Raw genomic sequence first — 20513 nt, forward strand, 5'->3', positions numbered from 1 at the left:
TTTCTGTGTGCATTTATGAATTATGAGACTGTTCTAGCTCCATAGGAAAAAGCTATAAGCATTCATCTTGAAAAGTAGTGTACAACTGATGATCACTAGCCATTACATACCATCATGCATTGTGCTGATGGAATTGAGATAAGGGTTGAGAAAAATCCATAAAAACAATATATTACTTTGACAGTAAAGGTCCTAGATACAACATTACTGCTTACCGGGGTAAGTTACAAAAATTAAGTTACAACAAATTAGCTCACAAAATGTATTTATAATAGTATTTATTATGGATGGTCCACCATTCTGGTGTACATAAAAACCAGAGTTGTGTCCGGAAGTGTTCTTATTATTGCAGGCGATCTACCAAACTGCCAAACTGACGGTGCGCAAGGCTGCGCGGGTCGAAACTTGCACTGCGCCGGCTGCGCCACCCTGCGCCGCCCTGCGCTGGTCTACGAAACTAGGGCCCCTAGTTTTAGACATAGAACTCCCTGGATACCAGGAACACTAGAACTAGTATTTTTACAAGCTACACATCTGATCGCAAAAATTATACTTAAAATGCTGTATGTCACTTTGATAAGACAATATGTCATCTGGTGTGTTCTGTGTACCATGTGGCCATCCTAAGGTAAACAGATACACTATATTGCTAAAAGTATTCGCTCACCTGCCTTGACTCGCATATGAACTTAAGTGACATCCAATTCTTATTCCATAGGGTTTAATAGTTAGTCCACCCTTTGCAGCTATAACAGCTTCAACTCTTCTGGGAAGGCATTCCACAATGTTTAGGAGTGTGTTTATGGGAATTTTTGACCATTCTTCTAGAAGCTTATTTGTGAGGTCACGCACTGATGTTGGACGGGAAAGCCTGGCTCTCAGTCTCCACTCTAATTCATCCAAAGGTTGAGATCAGGACTCTGTGCAGGCCAGTCAAGTTCATCCACACCAAACTCTCTCATCCATGTCTTTATGGACCTTGCTTTGTGCACTGGTGCACAGTCATGTTGGAACAGGAAGGGGCCATCCCCAAACTGTTCCCACAAAGCTGGGAGCATGGAATTGTCCAACATCTCTTGGTATGCTGAAGCATTCAGAGTTCCTTTCACTGGAACTAAGGGGCCAAGCCCAGCTTCTGAAAAACTACCCCACACCATAATCCCCCCTCCACCAAACTTTACACGTGGCACAATGCAGTCAGACAAGTACCGTTCTCCTGGCAACCGCCAAACCCAGACTCATCCATCAGATTGCCAGATGGAGAAGCGTGATTCGTAACTCCAGAGAACACGTCTCCATTGCAGAATCCAGTGGCGGCGTGCTTTACACTGCATTTGACGATTTGCATTGCACTTGCTGATGTTTGGCCTTGGATGCAGCTACTTAGCCATTCCATGAAGATCTCTATGCACTGTTCTTGAGCTAATCTTAAGGCCACATGAAGTTTGGAGGTCTGTAGCTATTTACTCTGCAGAAAGTTGGTGATGACATGGAGGACTGTGCGACCCTCCAGGGATGTGCCTCCCCAGAGGATAAGTGACCAACCACCAAACCGGTCATGTGGGATGATGTCACATGCAGCATCCTGTTCATCGCTGTGTCTCCAGACTCTTTCACACTTGTCAGATGTCCTCAGTGTGAACCTGCTGTCATCTGTGGGAATGGGACTCCAGTGGCTGACCTGCCAATTCTGGTGTTTTCTGGCGAATGCCAGTCAAGCTGCACAGTGCTGGCCTGTGAGACCAGGTCCCACTAGAGGACGTCAGGCCCTCATGCCACCCTCATGGAGTCTGTTTCTGACAGTTTTGTCAGAAACATGAACACTAGTAGCCTGCTGGAGATCATGTTGTAGGGCTCTGGTAGTGATCCTCCTCACACAATGAAGCATATATTGTCCTGGTGCTGGGTTGATGCCCCTCTACGGTCCTGTCCCGCCGGTCTCCTGGTCCTCCACCATGCTCTTGAGACTGTGCTGGGAGACACAGCAGACCTTCTTGCGACCTCACATATGGATGTGGATCCTGGAGAAGCTGGACTACCTGTGACGCTTATTGGGCTGCAGGTTCCACCTCATGCTCCAAGTAGTGACAAGGACACGAGCAGAACACAAGTATAGAGAAGAATGAGCCAGGAAGGAGAAGGAGAGAGAGACTGTCTTCAGCCCCCACATCAACACCATTCCCTTCCCTTGACCTTGATGAACTGAATTGCAACATTTTTATTGCCAATGTTATGTTCTACTCAAAAAGAGAGGAGGGCTATTACTTCAAAGTAATAAGCTCATGTTCATTGTTTTAACTATACAATGTGAGTGCAATATTAATAGTGATGGACATATATATATATATATATATATATATATATATATACACTCAACAAAAATATAAACGCAACACTTTTGTTTTTGCTCCCATTTTTCATGAGATGGACTTAAAGATCTAAAATTCATTCCAGATACACAATATTACCATTTCTCTCAAACATTGTTCACAAATCAGTCTAAATGTGTGATAGTGAGCACTTCTGCTTTGCTGAGATAATCCATCCCACCTCACAGGTGTGCCACATCAAGATGCTGATCTGACATCATGATTAGTGCACAGGTGTGCCTTAGACTGTCCAAAATAAAAGGCCACCCTGAAATGTGCATTTTTTTTGCTTTATTGGGGGTCTGGGGACTCAGAACCAGTCAGTATCTGGTGTGACCACCATTTGCCTCATGCAGTGCAACACATCTTCTTCGCATAGAGTTCATCAGATTGTCAATTGTGGCCTGTGGAATGTTGGTCCACTCCTCTTCAATGGCTGTGCGAAGTTGCTGGATATTAGTGGGAACTGGTACACGCTGTCGTATACGCCGGTCAAGCACATCCCAAACATGCTCAATGGGTGACATGTCCGGTGAGTATGCTGGCCATGCAAGAACTGGGACATTTTCAGCTTCCAAGAATTGTGTACAGATCCTTGCAACATGGGGCCGTGCATTATCTTGCTGAAACATGAGGTGAAGTTCATGGATGTATGGCACAACAATGGGCCTCAGGATCTCATCACGGTATCTCTGTGCATTCAAAATGCCATCAATAAAATGCACCTGTGTTCTTCGTCCATAACAGATGCCTGCCCATACCATAACCCCACCACCACCATGGGCCACTCGATCCACAACATTGACATCAGCAAAGCGCTCACCCACACGACGCCACACATGCTGTCTGCCATCTGCCCTGAACAATGTAAACCGAGATTCATCCGTGAAGAGAACACCTCTCCAATGTGCCAGACGCCATCGAATGTGAGCATTTGCCCACTCAAGTCTGTTACGGCGACGAGCTGGAGTCAGGTCAAGACCCCGATGAGGACGACGAGCATGCAGTTGAGCTTCCCTGAGACGGTTTCTGACAGTTTGTGCAGAAATTGTTTGGTTATGCAAACCAATTGTTTCAGCAGCTGTCTGAGTGGCTGGTCTCAGACGATCTTGGAGGTGAACCTGCTGGATGTGGAGGTCCTGGGCTGGTGTGGTTACTCGTGGTCTGCGGTTGTGAGGCCGGTTGGATGTACTGCCATATTCTCTGAAACGCCTTTGGAGACGGCTTATGGTGGAGAAATTAACATTCAATGCACAAGCAACAGATCTGGTTGACATTCCTGCTGTCAGCATGCCAATTGCACGCTCCCTCAATGCTTGTGGCATCTGTGGCATTTTGCTGTGAGACAAAACTGCACATTTCAGAGTGGCCTTTTATTGTGGGCAGTATAAGGTACACCTGTACACTAATCATGATGTCAGATCAGCATCTTGATGTGGCACACCTGTGAGGTGGGATGGATTATCTCAGCAAAGCAGATCTTTAAGTCCATCTCATGAAAAATGGGAGCAAAAACAAAAGTGTTGCGTTTATATTTTTGTTGAGTGTATATATATAAACAAAAAATAAAACAAGATGGGGGCCAGTCAATAGGGTCTTTCTTTAATGTAGGTCAAGTATATCTCTTTCCAGGATAATGGATCCACCAAGTCTTTGAATAAAAAACAAAGAAGACACACTCATGCAGTGTAGAAATGTGTGCAGTGGGAACAGGAGAAGGAGGTCCTGACAGGAGGGAACATCTTACAATAAGGGAGTTTGCAGTGGAGTCAGCTTCATGCAGGGTGACAGGTGATTTAAAAGCAGTTGGTGGGCCGCTGAGATATTCACCTAAAAAAATATTTTTTTGGTTGTCAGCCCCACACCCAATCGTATAAACATACACAAATGATGTATTCCTGTTCAATGACATCCAAAAGAGGGCTTCATTCATACTTCATGATTAATTTCTTGGGAGTTTGGCATGCCAATGAAATTTTTTTAATAATTGAGAGAACACATTAATTTTTCCAGAGTGTTTTCTCCTTTTTAGTTGGAGGAATGCATAGTGTCTTTTTGTAGAAAAAACATTATCCCACAGTGAGGTCTCTTAATCCCCGAAGCCTATGTAGCAGAAAATAAATTGGCATGCCCTATCTTTTGTATATATACTACTGAATGTGGAGGAAATGTACGGAGAGGCATACATTTGATCTTTCAAAGGCTGAACAGTGTGTATAGCAACCAACAAAGGACCAGGGGGATGCATTGTTCCCTGAACTATTGTTGCAAAGCATTGAGAAGCGTCCACAATTCTCTCCACTACCCTCAGGGCCACATTAATAGAATAACAAGATGGACCTTGGAATTAGAGTGCCATACAGATGATTTTTAAAAAGTTGAAAACCAATGGAGTAGCATTAAAAGTCAAGTGGCGCATGTCGAATTGAAAACACTGAGGAATAAATTCCATTATTAGAGGCAGAGCATGGAAAAGACATAAGGAATCAACTTCGTTTTATCTCTTAACTTTGAAGCATTACTGGCAAATTGAGAACATTAATAATAGGCGTCATTTTCTGTGCTCCTCCCCCTTATTCAAACCCCCCTCTTTACCCCCCACCCCCCTCACCCCTGTCCCTGCCCACGACCTTCCCGTCCCCCTCCATCCCTACACCACTTGTCTGTCCTCTCCATCGCCACTCTTCACTTTTCATTCTGAGAGATGTCTTCTCCAGTGGCTGAATTGCGATGAAATGCTCGGTGCTCTCCTTACAAATCACACCTGAAAGCCTGGGCTGCCTATGAACAGATCTTTACCTCCCTCCCTGCTTCACTCTGGTGCCATCCTAAAAACCTCAATCATATACTTGCATGCTTTTGTGATTTATGAATGCATGACTAAGGTGGTGGGCGTGGTGCAGCATCTGGCTGCATGAGAGAGGTGTGTGGAGGTGGCTCATGGGAGCAGCGTCAGCTGATTGACACAGCTGCAGGTAATCTAGGTAATTAATGAGTATTTCTATATTCCAAAGCAGGGGGTTGAGAGGGACCCCGGAGCACAGACCAAGGTGTAAACGAGGAACAAAGACACAAAGAAAAAGAAAAATAATTTGCAAACTGTGTGTTGCTCTCTACAAGAAAATATTTTTCAATGAACACACAAATAGTTATCATTATATATAAATGTAAACAAATTATGATTCACAAATATATTTCTTTTGCACAAATTTAAGTATTTAAAAGGATAAAAACATTTCTGTTTTACATTTATATACAAATTGTCGAACCTGCTTTTAGAGCCTGCTTGTCATGTCTGCTCAATTACCTAATTCATTTTTTTGAACAAGGAATTATCTGCAGCCAATCATATGTCTACTCATGAGCTTGGCTCCATGAGGGTATACTCTTACATCATGCACAAGGTGGGAATGGGAAATCTCCTAGAAACGACTCGGGCAGCAACTTGTTCACTCTAGACAAGTGTTGAAACAACCAAACGTGGGCAGATAAGTCCCCACATCACATAATGATCCCCACAACAATCCAAAATAAAGCGATACAGCAACTGGATTGAAGGTAACATCCACAATGTTGGCAGCAAAACCATAAAATACAGACGTATAGCTGAAGTAATGTGAGCATTAGCCAGTAGGTACAAAACAATGACAGTGAAGCGTTAAATCAGTTTGCTCAGCAGTCATGAGTTAAAAAAACAAACACAAATGCAGTTCAACACTTGTGTATAAATGGAACAATATCAACATGTTTTTGTTGCATACTAAAAAATACATCTGAGTAGAAGGGATTTGTGAAACTGTATATGTGGATTCATTCATAGTGAGAGGGATCTGACACCTCATGAAACAAAGAGAGAAAAGAAGCTAAGAGAGAGAAAAAGGGTTAATGCATTGATTGACCTGAACTGACCACTGTGGCCATCACTTGACTCTGGACTTGCACTGCTTCCCCCCAACACACGCAAATACAGACAGGCCAGGACAGGCAGGGCTCTGCTCTCCCTCATTCTCTCCCTGTTGGTGAAATGCATACAATTCAACTGGCCATGGCTGTTTTTCTCTCTCTTTCTCTCTTACTCTTATTCAGACTTTTGAAACGTGAAATGAGGTCTGACTGAAGCCAGCGGGCAGGGAGTGTCGGTGCATGTGATAAAGTCAAACGTTTCTTTTTTACTAACTCTAAAGTAAAGTGTAATATATTAATACACTTTATGATTAAATATAGGATTTATTCTGACATGTTACTGCTGTAGAAGTTTGTTTAGTATTACTGGCATTCCCCTCCCCCTCCCTCCACTAGTTCTCTGACAATATCAACATGGCAGCGTGCGTGGAAAACAGCGAGGATTTACTTCCTAAAAAAGGCTCCGTCACCTCAGTCGTATGGAAATGATAGGGGTTTACAGCAGCTGACCAAGAGCAAACGAGTGTACGCTGTAAACTCTGTTTTAATGCAGTGGCAACAAAAGGCAGTGCCACAACTAACCTGTTCCAGCACCTTAAACGTAAGCACGCAGCCGAGTGGGAGCAGTGTGTTGCCCTGCAATCTGCTGCAAAGGATAACGATAGCCTCAAAACATAAAGAAGCAGGTAACGTTAGCCGCTTCATTTGCAATATGGTACCCCATATGAAACGAAAGGGGAACAAGTGGAAAGACATCACCGATGCGGTGGCGTTTAAATCTGGCACCCTATTGAACGAAGTTAAACTGAGAAAGCGTGCCATTCACAGACACCAGAATGAACGCGTTCACAGTAACGTTAATCAGGCAGTAATACAGTATGTTCAGTTCACGTTCGCCCAAAATATGAACAAGTTCATGAACTATCGTTCAATAAACGCACACCTCATTCTGAGGGACCGATTATGTGATCACCCGAACCAGATCTAATTTAACAAAGACAAGTATAAAAACATCAAGGACATCATGTGACCTACAAAAAGGATGGAAAATGGCAGCTGGGGTGAAATGCACAAGGAGGAATGTTGGAAACAGGCTCCTAGAGGCAGGACTGAAGTTGTGCAAAGGCATAAAAAAGCCTTTCATAAAAGAGAAGAAAAGACTAAGGTCATCTTCTCTGATGAGTCCAAATTTCAATTTTGCCCAACACCTGGTGGTCTAATGGTTAGACAGAAACCTGGAGAGGCCTAAAAAGCCACAGTGTCTCACACTCACTGTGAAATTTGGTGGATGATCGTGATGATCTGGGGGTCCTCAGGAAGGCTTGAATCAGGCAGGTTTGTCTTTCTGAAGGACGCCTGAATCAAGCCACACACAAGGTCATCCTGGAAGAAAACCAGCTTCCCTCTGCTCTGAAAATGTAACCGCAGCTCAAACACACCCAACTCTAGCGTAGCTTCATTTCAGGTTTCATTCCATATATTCAGGTTTAAACCATATATTCAGGTTTTATTCCATATATACAGGTTTAATTCCATATTCAAGTTTCATTCCATATATGCAAGTTTCATTCCATATATTCAAGTTTTATTCTATATATTCAGGTTTCATTCCATTTATTCAGGTTTTATTCTATATATTCAAGTTTAATTCCATATATTCAGGTTCCATTCCATATATTCAATATTAAATTCCATGGGCCCTAGTTTCGTAGACCAGGCGCAGTCAGCTCTCAGCGCACCTGCGCCACGCCGACGGGGTGTGTCCGCCTGGACTTTGCAAGTTTCGTGCACCGCGCAGGCTCGCGCAGGCACACCTCCCGTTACTCCCACCCGCGCAAGAGGGAAAGAGGGAGGAGAAGAAGGCGTGAGTGGGAGACGAGGAGGAGACGAGGCGTGGACTGGGATTAACACAGCCGATTCAGATCTTCACCAATCAAATGAGCTCCTCTCCTCACCTTTAATGCGTTAGGGGAGGTTCAATGCAAGATCCGTCACTTGACAACCCGATGACAGAAGCAGCGCCGCCGCTCCCACCACGCGCATCACGCGCTGTGCGTGCGTATCATAATAATAACAATGCCGATGTTATAAAAAACAGGAGAGAGAGAGGGAGATGAGTTTCCGTTACGCGTGCCATCCGCCTTTGATCTGACGTCAGATGTGACGGGACAATCTAGATATAAATTCACGTGTTGATTCAATTAGTTGCATTAAATAGTGTTTGTTGTGATTATTTATTGCATTTAAATGTGCCTGTAACTGTGGAAACCTTCCTGTGAGGTCTCGGTGATGTGTGCGCACTGCGCGCCGTCAGCCAAACTTCCATTCCGCCAGCTGTGATTCGCCTTGAATGAATGGACTTTATTTGCGCCTTGCGCCTTGTGCCGAGAGTAGACCAGGTTGGAGCTGGCGAGCTTTCGCTGGCGAGCTAAACTTCCGCTACGCCAAGCTGAATCTGTGACGCCTCCCACTGCTGCGCCGCCACACCCATCTTGGCGCAGGCGATCCACCAAACTGACAAACTGACCGTGCGCAAGGCTGCGCGGGTCGAAACTTGCATTACGCCGGCTCCGCCACCCTGCGCCGCCCTGCGCTGCGCCACGAAACTAGGTCCCCATATTTAATTTAATATTTATTTCCATATATTCAGGTTTCATTTCATATTCTCTCTATCTGTCTCTCTCTCTCTCTGTATTCTTTCTGTTTTCATCAAATAACTTTGTAGGAGGGTCTCAGGGGACTTCTAACTCAACGATGGAGACTGATGATTTCCAATGCATCTGGTAGCCGAGCATGTCTAGCAACTATGATGTTCCACTATGGTTGTTGTAGACACATGGTTAACATTGCAAAAAAACGATGAAAAAAAAACATGCTTATTGTAAATCCTCTAATATAGGCCCGGGCCTTTATTTACGCAAGCACATTGCGGCCCAGGCCCTTATTGGAAGGAGGCCAGAATTAGAGACAGGCCTCTATTTCTATTTGAGCAAAACTGACTACCAGCAGATTGAATAAAAACAAGATTTTGTGTCTATTTGAACCTATAAAATACTAGGTTAATTTATTGAAAAAGTCTCCTCTTTGGCTCTGCAGCTGCCATATTACCGTGAACAACATGAGCCGTTTTTAAGCTAGTTGACCCGCCGCTTGCCAGTATTGCACGCTTGGTGGGCTGCCACTAGGAGGATGATTGACAGGTCCTCTCCTTCATGCAATCATGCGCATACTTCATGGCTGCACCTGATTGGACAAACGCTTTCACTGGTGGCCTGTCTGCTCCCAGATTTCAGACTGACCAACATGGCGGCTTGTTTGGAAACTTTCTCTTATTTTACGAAAATAGTTCACCGAAATGTGTTTCTGAAAACATTTTAAGCGAGAAATAATCTATGAAGTTGCTGAATCTGTCTTTATTATAGATCGACAACGGTCAATTTAAAAGATTTTCGAGAGCTTGCGGGAGGCGGCGCCCCGTCTCTCAAAACTCGCCGCGACGTGAAGGCATAGCACGGCTTCTTACATAGACAATGAATGGGAAGCGCGGAAAAAACGCTGCCTGTGGACACGTACCTTCAGCCAAAATCTCCGCGACCCTGAAGCGGGCATTGTCCGTGTTTAAGTGTGCCACAAATTGTTTTTCCTCATTCTTCAGAGTTCCTTTATGCTCAAAATTGACAGTGTTGATGGCATGGCATCACGTGAGACGGCTTTAGATGGCAAATAAAAATGACTTCCAACTGACAAATATTGAATAGTCGAAATAAGCATATTATTTAAAGGTATTGCAATAAAAGCTCTGAATTTCTTAGGATTTGGAGCTGTGAAGCAGATGTTCCTGTCAGTTTGTGAAGCTAATGCTAGCTAAAGATGCTATTATGTACTGCTGTCAACAGTAGTTTAGAGGGTGTCCATTAGATATCACTAAACAAGATTGTCAGATTGTCAGTTCCTTACTGGCACTCTTTCAAGTTAACTGTTGTGGGTGACTGGTTGGAAAAATAACTCAACGTGGTGAAAAGAGAAAGAATACGTTTTAGCCTTGCCTCAAAATATTGTCTTGTTGTTTGAAAATATGAAGACCACTATTTGAGGGTTGGAATGTCATTAAAAACATATATCAGATTGCCACAGGCTTTTTTCACAGCAAAACATGTGTACAGGTGTTGCTTATAACATTATCAATGGCTGTGTTTTATTGTTGTGCCCCAGTGACCGTGAGTAATGACAATGGACGGATATGCACCAGGACCCAGAAATAATGTGATATGTAAAAATGTCCTCAGTGTAAAAGGCTTGTTGGAATAGCCACAGGTTTGCTTTCACTAATATTGGAGAATTGTGTTTCTTCACTATGTACTGTGTTAGTAGTCAGTAATAATATAAATGATGCATGTGCATCCCCCACCAGCAGTTTATATGAATATACTTTAATGTGGATGATGACAGTTTGTATGTCACAATAAGGTGGCCACAGTGCGGTGCAGGCAGCCACATGCAGAATACACAGTATGTAGAATGATGCACCCATAGTGTAACCAAAGTTCACAAGCACGAGTTCTGCACTGAAACATCAGCGTATTGCGTATTGTTGGCTCAACAAGTGGACTATAAGTCAGCAAATTAATTGATGAACCTGATGGATCGCCTTGTACCCATAACATGGACCCAGATTTGGGATGACATAAGGGCTTGAGTATTTTCATGTAAACCACAACTACACCACTGCCTCTCAAAACACATTGAGTCTGAATGTGATAGTAAATGGTGCTTTGGGAGCCGTCCTCGCCAGCCAAAATGGGGTACTTCTGTCAAACACCGGCATTGGTGAAGCCAGGACTCAGGGTATGTTCATCTCAATGGTGGATGGAGAAATAACGGCAGAGTGAGACTTCATCGCACTTCATGTGCTCTACCTGAGATTACAGATGACAGCTAGAGTTAACAGTATTTACGGCTTTTAGAAGTGTGTTGTTCTATAATGAGTTCCTTTTCCAGTGTGAGCTCAAGATATCCGACACACTGCTCCGTCTTAAAAGTTTTACTACTGAGGCAGTTGGGGTTTGTGAACTGTTGTGTGTAAAATTTGTTTTTCAGTCTTGCATCCATCAAACAGACACAATGTCCCACATTTTGATTGACATATTTGATTTGATGGAATTTGGCTTGGCTTCAGCCAAAACATTGCCAGAGGCAAAACTGCTGCAACCAAGTGTCCCATGTGGGATTTCTCTAGGATTTGAGTTATCCCAGTGCCTTTGTAGTGCATTTGCTTTTTGCTAGATTATGCTATGTAGATTACATGTGCCATTCAAGAGGGTGTGTGAACAATCAATTAAGTCCTGGAATGGGAACACAGGACAAGATCAAGCCAATAAGATCAGCCAACGAAACAACCACATTGTAAGGAATTTGTTGTGTCTAGTTTAAGTGTCAGTATGGAAAAGGCCAAAGAACATAAACAATGACCTACCTTTTGTTTGTGGGCAGCCAGATAACCATGGATTTTCTCAGGCTGGAGGAAGGAGGGGCTGCCATGGACAGCAAAGCGGACATCTAGCATTCCCTCCTTCACATCCATTAGGCTAAAGATGTTGACATCATCAGGTGCAACGGAGAGCATCTCAGACAGGAAGTCCACCAGCAGCTCGTAGCGGCTCCTCTGCTTTCCTCTCAGTTCAATGAACTCCTTTGCCGTGATATCTGAGGAACACACACATACACACACACGCACACACACACACACACACACACACACACACACACACACACACACACACACACACACACACACACACACACACACATACACATGATTGGAATCTTAGCCTGTATAGAAGTGGCCTCATTATTTCCACCCCTGCTCATGGACGAATCCAATTATTTTCAAACTGGGCCCTAGTGCTAAACTAAAAAATAGCCCAGAGCACTGGAGACCAGAGCTGTGATAATAAATTATTGAACATGGCTCACTTTATCTGACACAATCTTTTGTTTGGTACTCACTATTTTTTGCAGCATCTTGTCTTTGAATATCTTTTTTATTTTTAAGTTATGATATGTTGTCACATTGTTGGTTTCTGTTTACAAACACAGCATTCAAATGTCAACCATCCTCTGTGGCTTAATGAGAGAGTAAGAAACGCACATAAACACATCCACACCTACCCACAAACCTGAGGGAAGGTGTCGGATTTGGAAATAATGCAGCCGAACGCATGCATCATCCCGCTGTGGCCTGCCTGCCCTCTCTGTGTCTGCGTCAGGCCTATGAGGTTTGTGAACGTCAGTAAACCAAGGGGCATGACAAAGTGACCTGGGGCTGCACACCCTGCTTATTGGCTGAGGGTTACACCTCCATGTAGGATGTATATGGTCTTCGCTGATGACTAGGAGAGTCCTGAACACACCATGGACAGGAGGAGCAAGTACTGTATTTTATGACAAATGTGAGCATGTGAGTTTTCTTTTAATGCAGACTTGAAAACAAAATTTAAGCATGTCCTTCGACTTGGGGACTGATTCCAAAATACCAGAAACTGCAGGAAGTCACAAAAATGTCTTCATAATCAAAATCCTGATACTCAAACTGGTTCATACAGAGAAAAAAGCACACATGCACGCGCACATGGTAATTTACTTTACCTACTTACATATAAAAAGGGTTGAGCAGGGTGATTAGGTTTGTAGATGCGTAGAGGGAGACAGAGCCGATACATTAAGAAACAAGACAGGGGGCTCAGAATGGGCTCAGTAGATACAGCATGAGGGATCGAGGCTAATGTCAGCTCTCATCAGGCAGTCCAGTGGGAGAAACAAGGACACAGGCAGACAGAGAGACAGTAAGGAGGGATGGGAGCTGGGGGGAGAGGGTAGTAACTCCTAACGCAGAGTGGCAGCCTTTGCACCTGGCTTTGATCCAACCTCACAATTCACTACCGCTTTCTCCTTGCCAGAGGCTTCATTCAAGTCGAGGTGAGGTGCACAGACGCACTCCTGCCTGTATGTGTGTGATTCCTCAAACATACTGTAGGTGCAAATATGGAATTAATATCCTGTCCATGTAATAGCATACTGACAGACTGAGAGAATACAGTTAGAAACGACAAACACTGTCATGGCCTTTGCGCAGCTTGTTCTGATTCTTCCTGACGAATGTCGTAGCACAGCAGAAACACGGGGCGAGCTGTTTTTCAAGGTGCTCAACCTTTATTATTTTTTGTTTTGAGGACTTTTGAATTCTTCAAAACTACCTCAAGCGTATTTGAAAGGAGCTTCCACAAACGATAAGCAGATATTGTCTCTTCACTTCATAAATAACTATTTTAAATTAAAATTACTAAAAGACAAAAACATTGCTGCAGAAAAGTAAGCACTGAATCATCTCAGATGTGTGTTTATGGAAGTGTACACTGCCTTTCTCAACTTTGATTCATAATAAAAACGCATATGAAGCAAACAAGACCAATAAAACCACATTGGTAATTAGCATAATTGTGTGCAGCACTATGCAGATGGCATTCAGCTGAAACATAAATCCCTCTACCACATCTCTATTCAGTGTATTAATTGTGTTCTATACAACCTATGATTCATGATTTATTTTGGTTTCTCATGTGATGCTTGACAAATGTCTCACCTGCGTTGCCATGGTTTTAAACCAATTATTTTTCAGGGATCCTATTGTGATTTATGGAGCAGCTTGAGGGAATAGTAGGGAAACACGAATTGTACCAACACTTGTTTGCAATCTTGCCCACAATCAAGTAGGAATGTTGACTTCGGTTCAATCTCTGTCAAGCCAATACCCCGACACAGTGTATATGTCCAGGGAGTTTTAATTGACCACTAAGACTGCTGTCACTTTGACAGAATGGTATACTGAAAATGTTAGTATTGCACTGTTGGTCTGACAAAGCAAGTATTTCAAAGATATCACCTTGTGCTCTGGGAAATTGTGATGGGTGTTTTCTTCTGACATGTAATAGTGTATATTTGTTATCAAGTAAAGGGCCTTATGAACAACCACCTGTTGGACACCAGGCAGAAGAGGTTGTAATATTGGGACTTTCAGTCCCGACTGCAACTTAATATCATCTTGAAAGAAGATGATATTAAGTTGTCTTTAACATTTTAACAGGCATTTCCACAGGTAGCTGGTTGCAGTCAGAATACAATGGAGTGAAGTGGATGTGGCACACACTGACTAGCAGTGATGTGGCACAAATTGAGTCTATTGAGACTGAAAGAAGGCCGATACTTTGAGGGGTTGAAAGCAGAAGTATGGGACCAAGTCAAGACCAGTTCAAACTAATGAAGATTCCTTTGGATTCACGTCTTTTATTTCCATATATATATGTACATGTGTAAGTGTCCCATGAGAAATGTCTTGATAAAATAACCAAAAGGCATTGAAGAAGTTATTTTTAATCGTGGGACAGCAGAGCAATGCGAAGAGAGAGATCTACTGTTAAAGGACAAACTCTTGGCAGGAGTAGTTTATAAACTCCCTTCATCATGTCACACACAAACCACGTCAGCTTGCTGTATGAAGTACATGCACTGTACTCATTCTGTGCTTCTGATTGTGCTTTCCCCCTGAGCACAATGCATTTGCATTCTACTCGGAGCTAGTTTTATGTGGACATTTCAAGGACTTTTTGTTTACTGCATTTTTTTCACCTTTCCATCAATTTTGAGAGAGAGAGAGAGAGAGAGAGAGAGAGAGCCTTAATCTCAGCAAGGCATATTTAACTAGTGTTGTGCGTCCTCATTGCATTTCACATTTGTTCTTGAAATGGGATTTAGAATGTCAAGGAGGGTGTAAGTAATGCTATAAGTAGAATATTTTCATAATCCCCGAGACTGAGAATCAATGAGACTGTTTACTCCAAAGCTCCACATGAAAAAATAAAATCCTGGAAATGCCTTCTGTTACATATCTTGCGCGCACAGACACACACACACGCACGCACACCTCAGGATGATTTCAAAGTCATTAATCCTTGATATTACATTTTGCTTTGAAACCTCAAAGTTTCTTTTTTATTTTGATGAGTTTTTTTTTTTTCATTGCTGCACTGCAGGTTAAAAGTCATTTTGACACTTTATTCACAGCAGTGGCTGACATCACTGCTCTCTTGCTCTCAATTTAAGTCCCTCTGTTACAACCAGAGCATATTAAATCAATGCACTCCAGAGATGCCATTTAAAAAGTGTCTACCCAGGGATAAGTTGTTGACAAAGCTGACCTTATTATTCTAAATTAAATGGACAAATAAAAATAAATAAATAAATAACAACATTGGAGGCGATTTCTTTTATTTTCATTTTCAGTATTCGTCTTAAAAAAAAACATTTCAGTTTCCTTACAGGAATATTGAAAAAAACGAGGGTGCCTGCTGTTCTCCCCAGTACTGTCTCTGGGTTTGTTGCACATTAATTTACTATTTTCAGAATGAGAGGCAAATGTTTTTAATCTTTTATATACTTATATGAGGCTCAACTCTCGCTTCCATTCTCATCTTCTCCCTCTCCCCCTCTACCCTCCTCCCATCTTCAGAGTGCACCCTTTGGTCTCCACCTCTGCTTCAATTTCAATATCTCTGAAATCATAAAAATCCTTCAGCCATGTCCCATTCCTCTAATGCAAATTTAATTCCGAGCACACAGTCGATGAGCTGCACATCAGGTAATGATGGATGCTGCTCAACATGTGGGGAGAATGTGCTGGCTGAGCAAGACCTCTCCACTAATTATTTTGCTAGCATAAGTAATGGAAACAGGATTTTCTGTCTATGCGCCAACGACAACTGAAATCCCACGAGTCAGGGGAGAGGGATTAATAAAGGGTGCAATCTTTTGCACAGGGAACATCTTTAACTGAGAGTGTGACAGTCCTGTGGAACACTGCAAACAACTATAGCAAACAGTAATACGCTTTCATTAAATTTATATGACTGGGGACAACTACACAAATAATGACCACAATCCCGACACTCCCTTGTCAGTAGGACTACGTTGAATGTAGTTATTACTTATTAGTTATTATTATAAATCTTTTACGGAGACAGACAGATTTATTAGTATGTCAGAAACCTCTATATGAAATTAGTTTTTGTGAATTGCACACTATTAACGGGTAATATGAAATACAGCCGTGCTAACACAGCCGTGCTAACACTGCAATGTTATGGCGACGATAACAAAACAGGCTTCCTCCGCGTCATCAACAAGTGTTGCCCTGGTGACTGACTGACAGGCCGCAGGTTGTAGAGACGCTTAAGTCAAGAATGTTGGATTTTATTTTGTGTGGTGTTTAGCAAAGTAATTGAGATAACTGGACAGGGCTTTAGAAGTGCATCAACTCAGCTGCAGGACTGATATCTGCTCCTTTGTGCAAGGAGGAGCATTGCCAGAGCCCTACAAAATGACCTCCAGCAGGTTTCTGGTGTGCCTGTTTCTGACCAAACTGCTTGTAACATCATCCAGCATGACCAGTGTGGTGCTGGATCAGTAAAGGTCTGGGGAAGCATATCCCTGAAGGGTCACACAGACCTCCACGTCATAGCCAACTGTACTCTGACTACTGTAGGGTACCAAGAGGAAATCCTCAGAGAGATTGTCAAATCTTGCACTGGTGCAGTGGGCCCTGGGTTCTTACTGATGCAGGACAATGCCTGGCCTCATTGCCAGTTTGTAGTGTTTATTGGCAGTTCCTTTAAGACAAAGGCATTGATGGCATTGACTGGCACTTGCGTTCCCCTGACCTAAATCCAATTGAATAATGCATCATATATGTAATGTATCGGTGCATCTGAAGCCACCAAGTATCGCCCCAGACTGTCCAGGAGCTCACTGATGCCCTGATCCAGGTCCAGAGGGAGATCCCCCAGGACACATTCCTCAGAATCATCAGGAGCAGCCCAGGAATTGTGGGGAGTGCATACAGGGAGACACGAAACACAAAAATGTTAACTTAGGCGCGCAGTTGGCGGAGTGGTTAGAGCGCATGCCATGTACGAACGTACATACGCAGCCGACCCGGTTCGAATCCCGGCCGGAGGTCCTTTGCTGCATGTCACATCCCCTCTCTCTCCTCATGTTTCCGATCTATCCACTGCTAATAAAAGGCGTCTATGCCTCAAAAAAATCTTTAAAAAAAAATAAATGTTAACTTAAGGACCACTGACTAGCTTTCTCTTGAGCTTCCAATCACACCTGAAGATGTTTCAGTGTATCGAGTTACAAAAAAAACAGCTATGTCTATTACAACTACAGAACATCAGTCAGATCAGATAGAACACAACTGATATCATCTTCACACTGGAGTGGTGCATAAGCATCACACTCAACAGCTGTGGGGGATGCTATAAGAGGGACCACTGAACAACAGAAACAGACAACATCTCTTGAACACCAGACAAAAACTATACACAGCATCGACTGAGAAGGGGTCAAGGCAAAGGAGGGTATTCATAGGTGACACAAGACCCTTTTTGACCATAGACAGGGCTGTGTGTGTCTCGATGGAGGGAATCTTACCTGCCATGCGGAGAGACCCAGAGTTGTAGATGGCCTCGTCTCGCAGCTCCCTCACGTGCACGGTGACAGTAGAGACGGCATCTGGCCAAACTTCATCAGACACACGGACCTGGAACTGATAAATGTCGGGTGGGGCGTTTTCTTTGATGATTAGGAAGCCTGTTCGCTTGTTCAGAATGAAGTAACTGAGAGGAAAGAACATACAGACACCCACAGCAGTTTAACATTATGTTAATTTCGATGACAACATTTGCATCCATTTGTTCTCATTCAAATAAAGGCCAAACAAACAAAGGCCTGTGCAGGCAGGAATAACTTGAACCTCAAACTTGAACCTAAAGTTTTCAGAATCATTCTGCCTCTGTTCATAGAACAACCAATACAATATAATTAAATACCAGTCCAGTCTTAATGAGACTGGTATTTACTGGACATCCAATGCCTATACTGTGCCCTTAAATAGCATCTGTCAATAGGCAAAATTTTGTGGCTGTTGGTTGGTTTAGAGTTTGACAAAAAGATTCTTGCGTGAAAAGTGTAAAATATAGAAATGCAAAAGTGGAGAATCTAACGCCGAACAAAACAAGCTAATAAAAAGAAGGATAAAAGTTTTGAAAAGAAGAAGCGTAATTGAAAGTGCAGTACAAAGTTAAGTGGCATACGACTGTAAACACATAGCTTTATGCTGACCAAAAGGGGCGTGTCCAGGGCATGTCCAGGACAGGCCAACTCGGTTACGGTCCGAAGGCTAAATGATTAAACTATTACATATACATGCGGTCATATATTTATCATACGCTCAAACACATAATCTCGCCATTTAGGTCAAAACTCGTTCCTTGAATTACATTGCAAATAACAGGTCAAAATGAATTGAACATTAATTATAAACATTTCTTTGTATAACCAGTTTGAATGAACCACTCTTGATAAGAGTTAAAAGGAAGTTTGTTTCAACATAACACTGTGCACTTAATCAAGCTAGTCTCACGTAAATTGTTTAATACACACGTCTTTGTATATCGATATATATACATCTGACTCAATATCTATTTGTTTCCTTTATGATGTATCGAGATGACTGAGAGATGATCAAATTTAACTCTGGCCACCCGAGGGTAGAGGTCTACGCAAAATTTGTGGACGAATCACATTTTGTTCACTTCGTACTTCTGGGTCGCAGAAGCATAGGATTTAAACAGAATGCCATAATTATCATCTATTATGTAAATAATAACATCTCTAGACTATATTTTGAAGTAGGTATTTAGGTATTTCTGCTGTTAACTAAAGAGAATAACATCTGGCCTCCTTATTTGAATGTGTGATTTAGGAGGCAGGGAGGGAATCATTTGATACACAGGAGACACTCCAATACACATCTTAAAAAGAGTTATACCCTTGGGAAGGGGTCCAGAGAGGAAGTAGGAGGGCGTAATCTTTAACCCGATCAGGGCTCTCTGTGAAAGGTATAGGTGTTAATCAGACCTAAGCCGTGTTTGTGATGCTTTAAAGTCTGGTGTTTCTGAAGGTCTGTTTCCCCCTCACACTTGGAGATGCGTGGAGATGTTGCTAAGGCTCAGATTTAGGAGTTCATGAATCTCCTAATCATGAAGGTTTTGAGGCCGTAAAGAGGCCTTTCACATTCCTTTCGTGCCAGTCCAGTGATCTGGACATGAGTGTTATTTCACCTGGAGTGAAGAGACTCTGACCTGTGACTCCTCTCCATGTTGACCAGCTGTGGATAGTTTATCCTCTGTTTATTCATCAAATTAACATCCGAGTGTGAAAGAATCATGAAGATGTTGGTCTTCTTTCTGATATGTGGTTCAGTAGTGCTGCAAACTGGACCACTGACATCCTGAAGCAATATTGATTTTGCTACATGGTTATTTTCTGTGCAGTGTCGTAACAAAACGGCCTATTGGTACATCAAAGGAAAAAAATGTCCCCTACAACACCTGCTTTACAAATACCATGTATTGATTATTTGTATATTGAATATTGATTATTATTTGTTCATTATTTGTCACTTTAACCAACATCAGTCCTGATCATAGCTACCAATACTCCTTGAGAACGTCAACTTTAAATGCCTCTCATACTCTGTGAAAATGTAATTTCCATTTTGTCACAGTCTGAGATATCAGAATATATCAGATTTAAGTGATAAGCAAGAACAGCACAAACCCCATCAACAATGTTGATGGGGTTTGTGCAGCATTAGATTACAGAACCTAACCTGGTATCATATAGCCTTTTTAAAATGGCCATTATTGCTTTTTCATTACTCCTATTATCCTTCAAAATGTTTTACCTTATTACCCTTAAACGTTTTTACCTTCTAATAGCCTAACACCGTAGTTTGCTGTAGAACCTACAAACCTACACGCATCATCAAAGTAACTCAACTCATGTGTGTCATGTGAATGTGTGTGCATGTTTGTGTGTGAGTGGGTGGGTGAAGCTGTGTGTATGTGTGTCAGAGATGGAGAAACAGGGAGGGAAAGAGTGTGACCTAATCTATTCCTATTTCTGTCACACACACACGCACACACACACACACCACTCGGGACATCGGGACCATCACCACGGTCACAACAAATTGTCGGTACACAGATAGAACCTCTGATACAACCTCTGATGACCAAATTTCACCATCAATTTAATGGGGACCCTAGGGGCGATCGCTTTTTC

General features: G+C 42.6%; 1 protein-coding gene across 1 annotated transcript in view; it reads right to left on the reverse strand.

The window, feature by feature from the left end:
- Positions 1 to 20513, reverse strand: part of LOC311012116 (neural-cadherin) — a gene marked incomplete at its 5' end in the record, with an annotated part of 428889 nt that overhangs the window by 146541 nt on the left and 261835 nt on the right. The window contains 2 exons of the mRNA XM_084007453.1: positions 11746 to 11975; positions 17817 to 18001. Of these exons, the coding sequence (XP_083863579.1) occupies positions 11746 to 11975; positions 17817 to 18001 (415 nt within the window). The remainder of the gene's footprint in view (positions 1 to 11745; positions 11976 to 17816; positions 18002 to 20513) is intronic.

The sequence above is a fragment of the Eutrigla gurnardus genome, assembly GCF_963514095.1.
Source record: "Eutrigla gurnardus genome assembly, chromosome: 1".
Taxonomy (NCBI): Eukaryota; Metazoa; Chordata; class Actinopteri; order Perciformes; family Triglidae; genus Eutrigla; species Eutrigla gurnardus.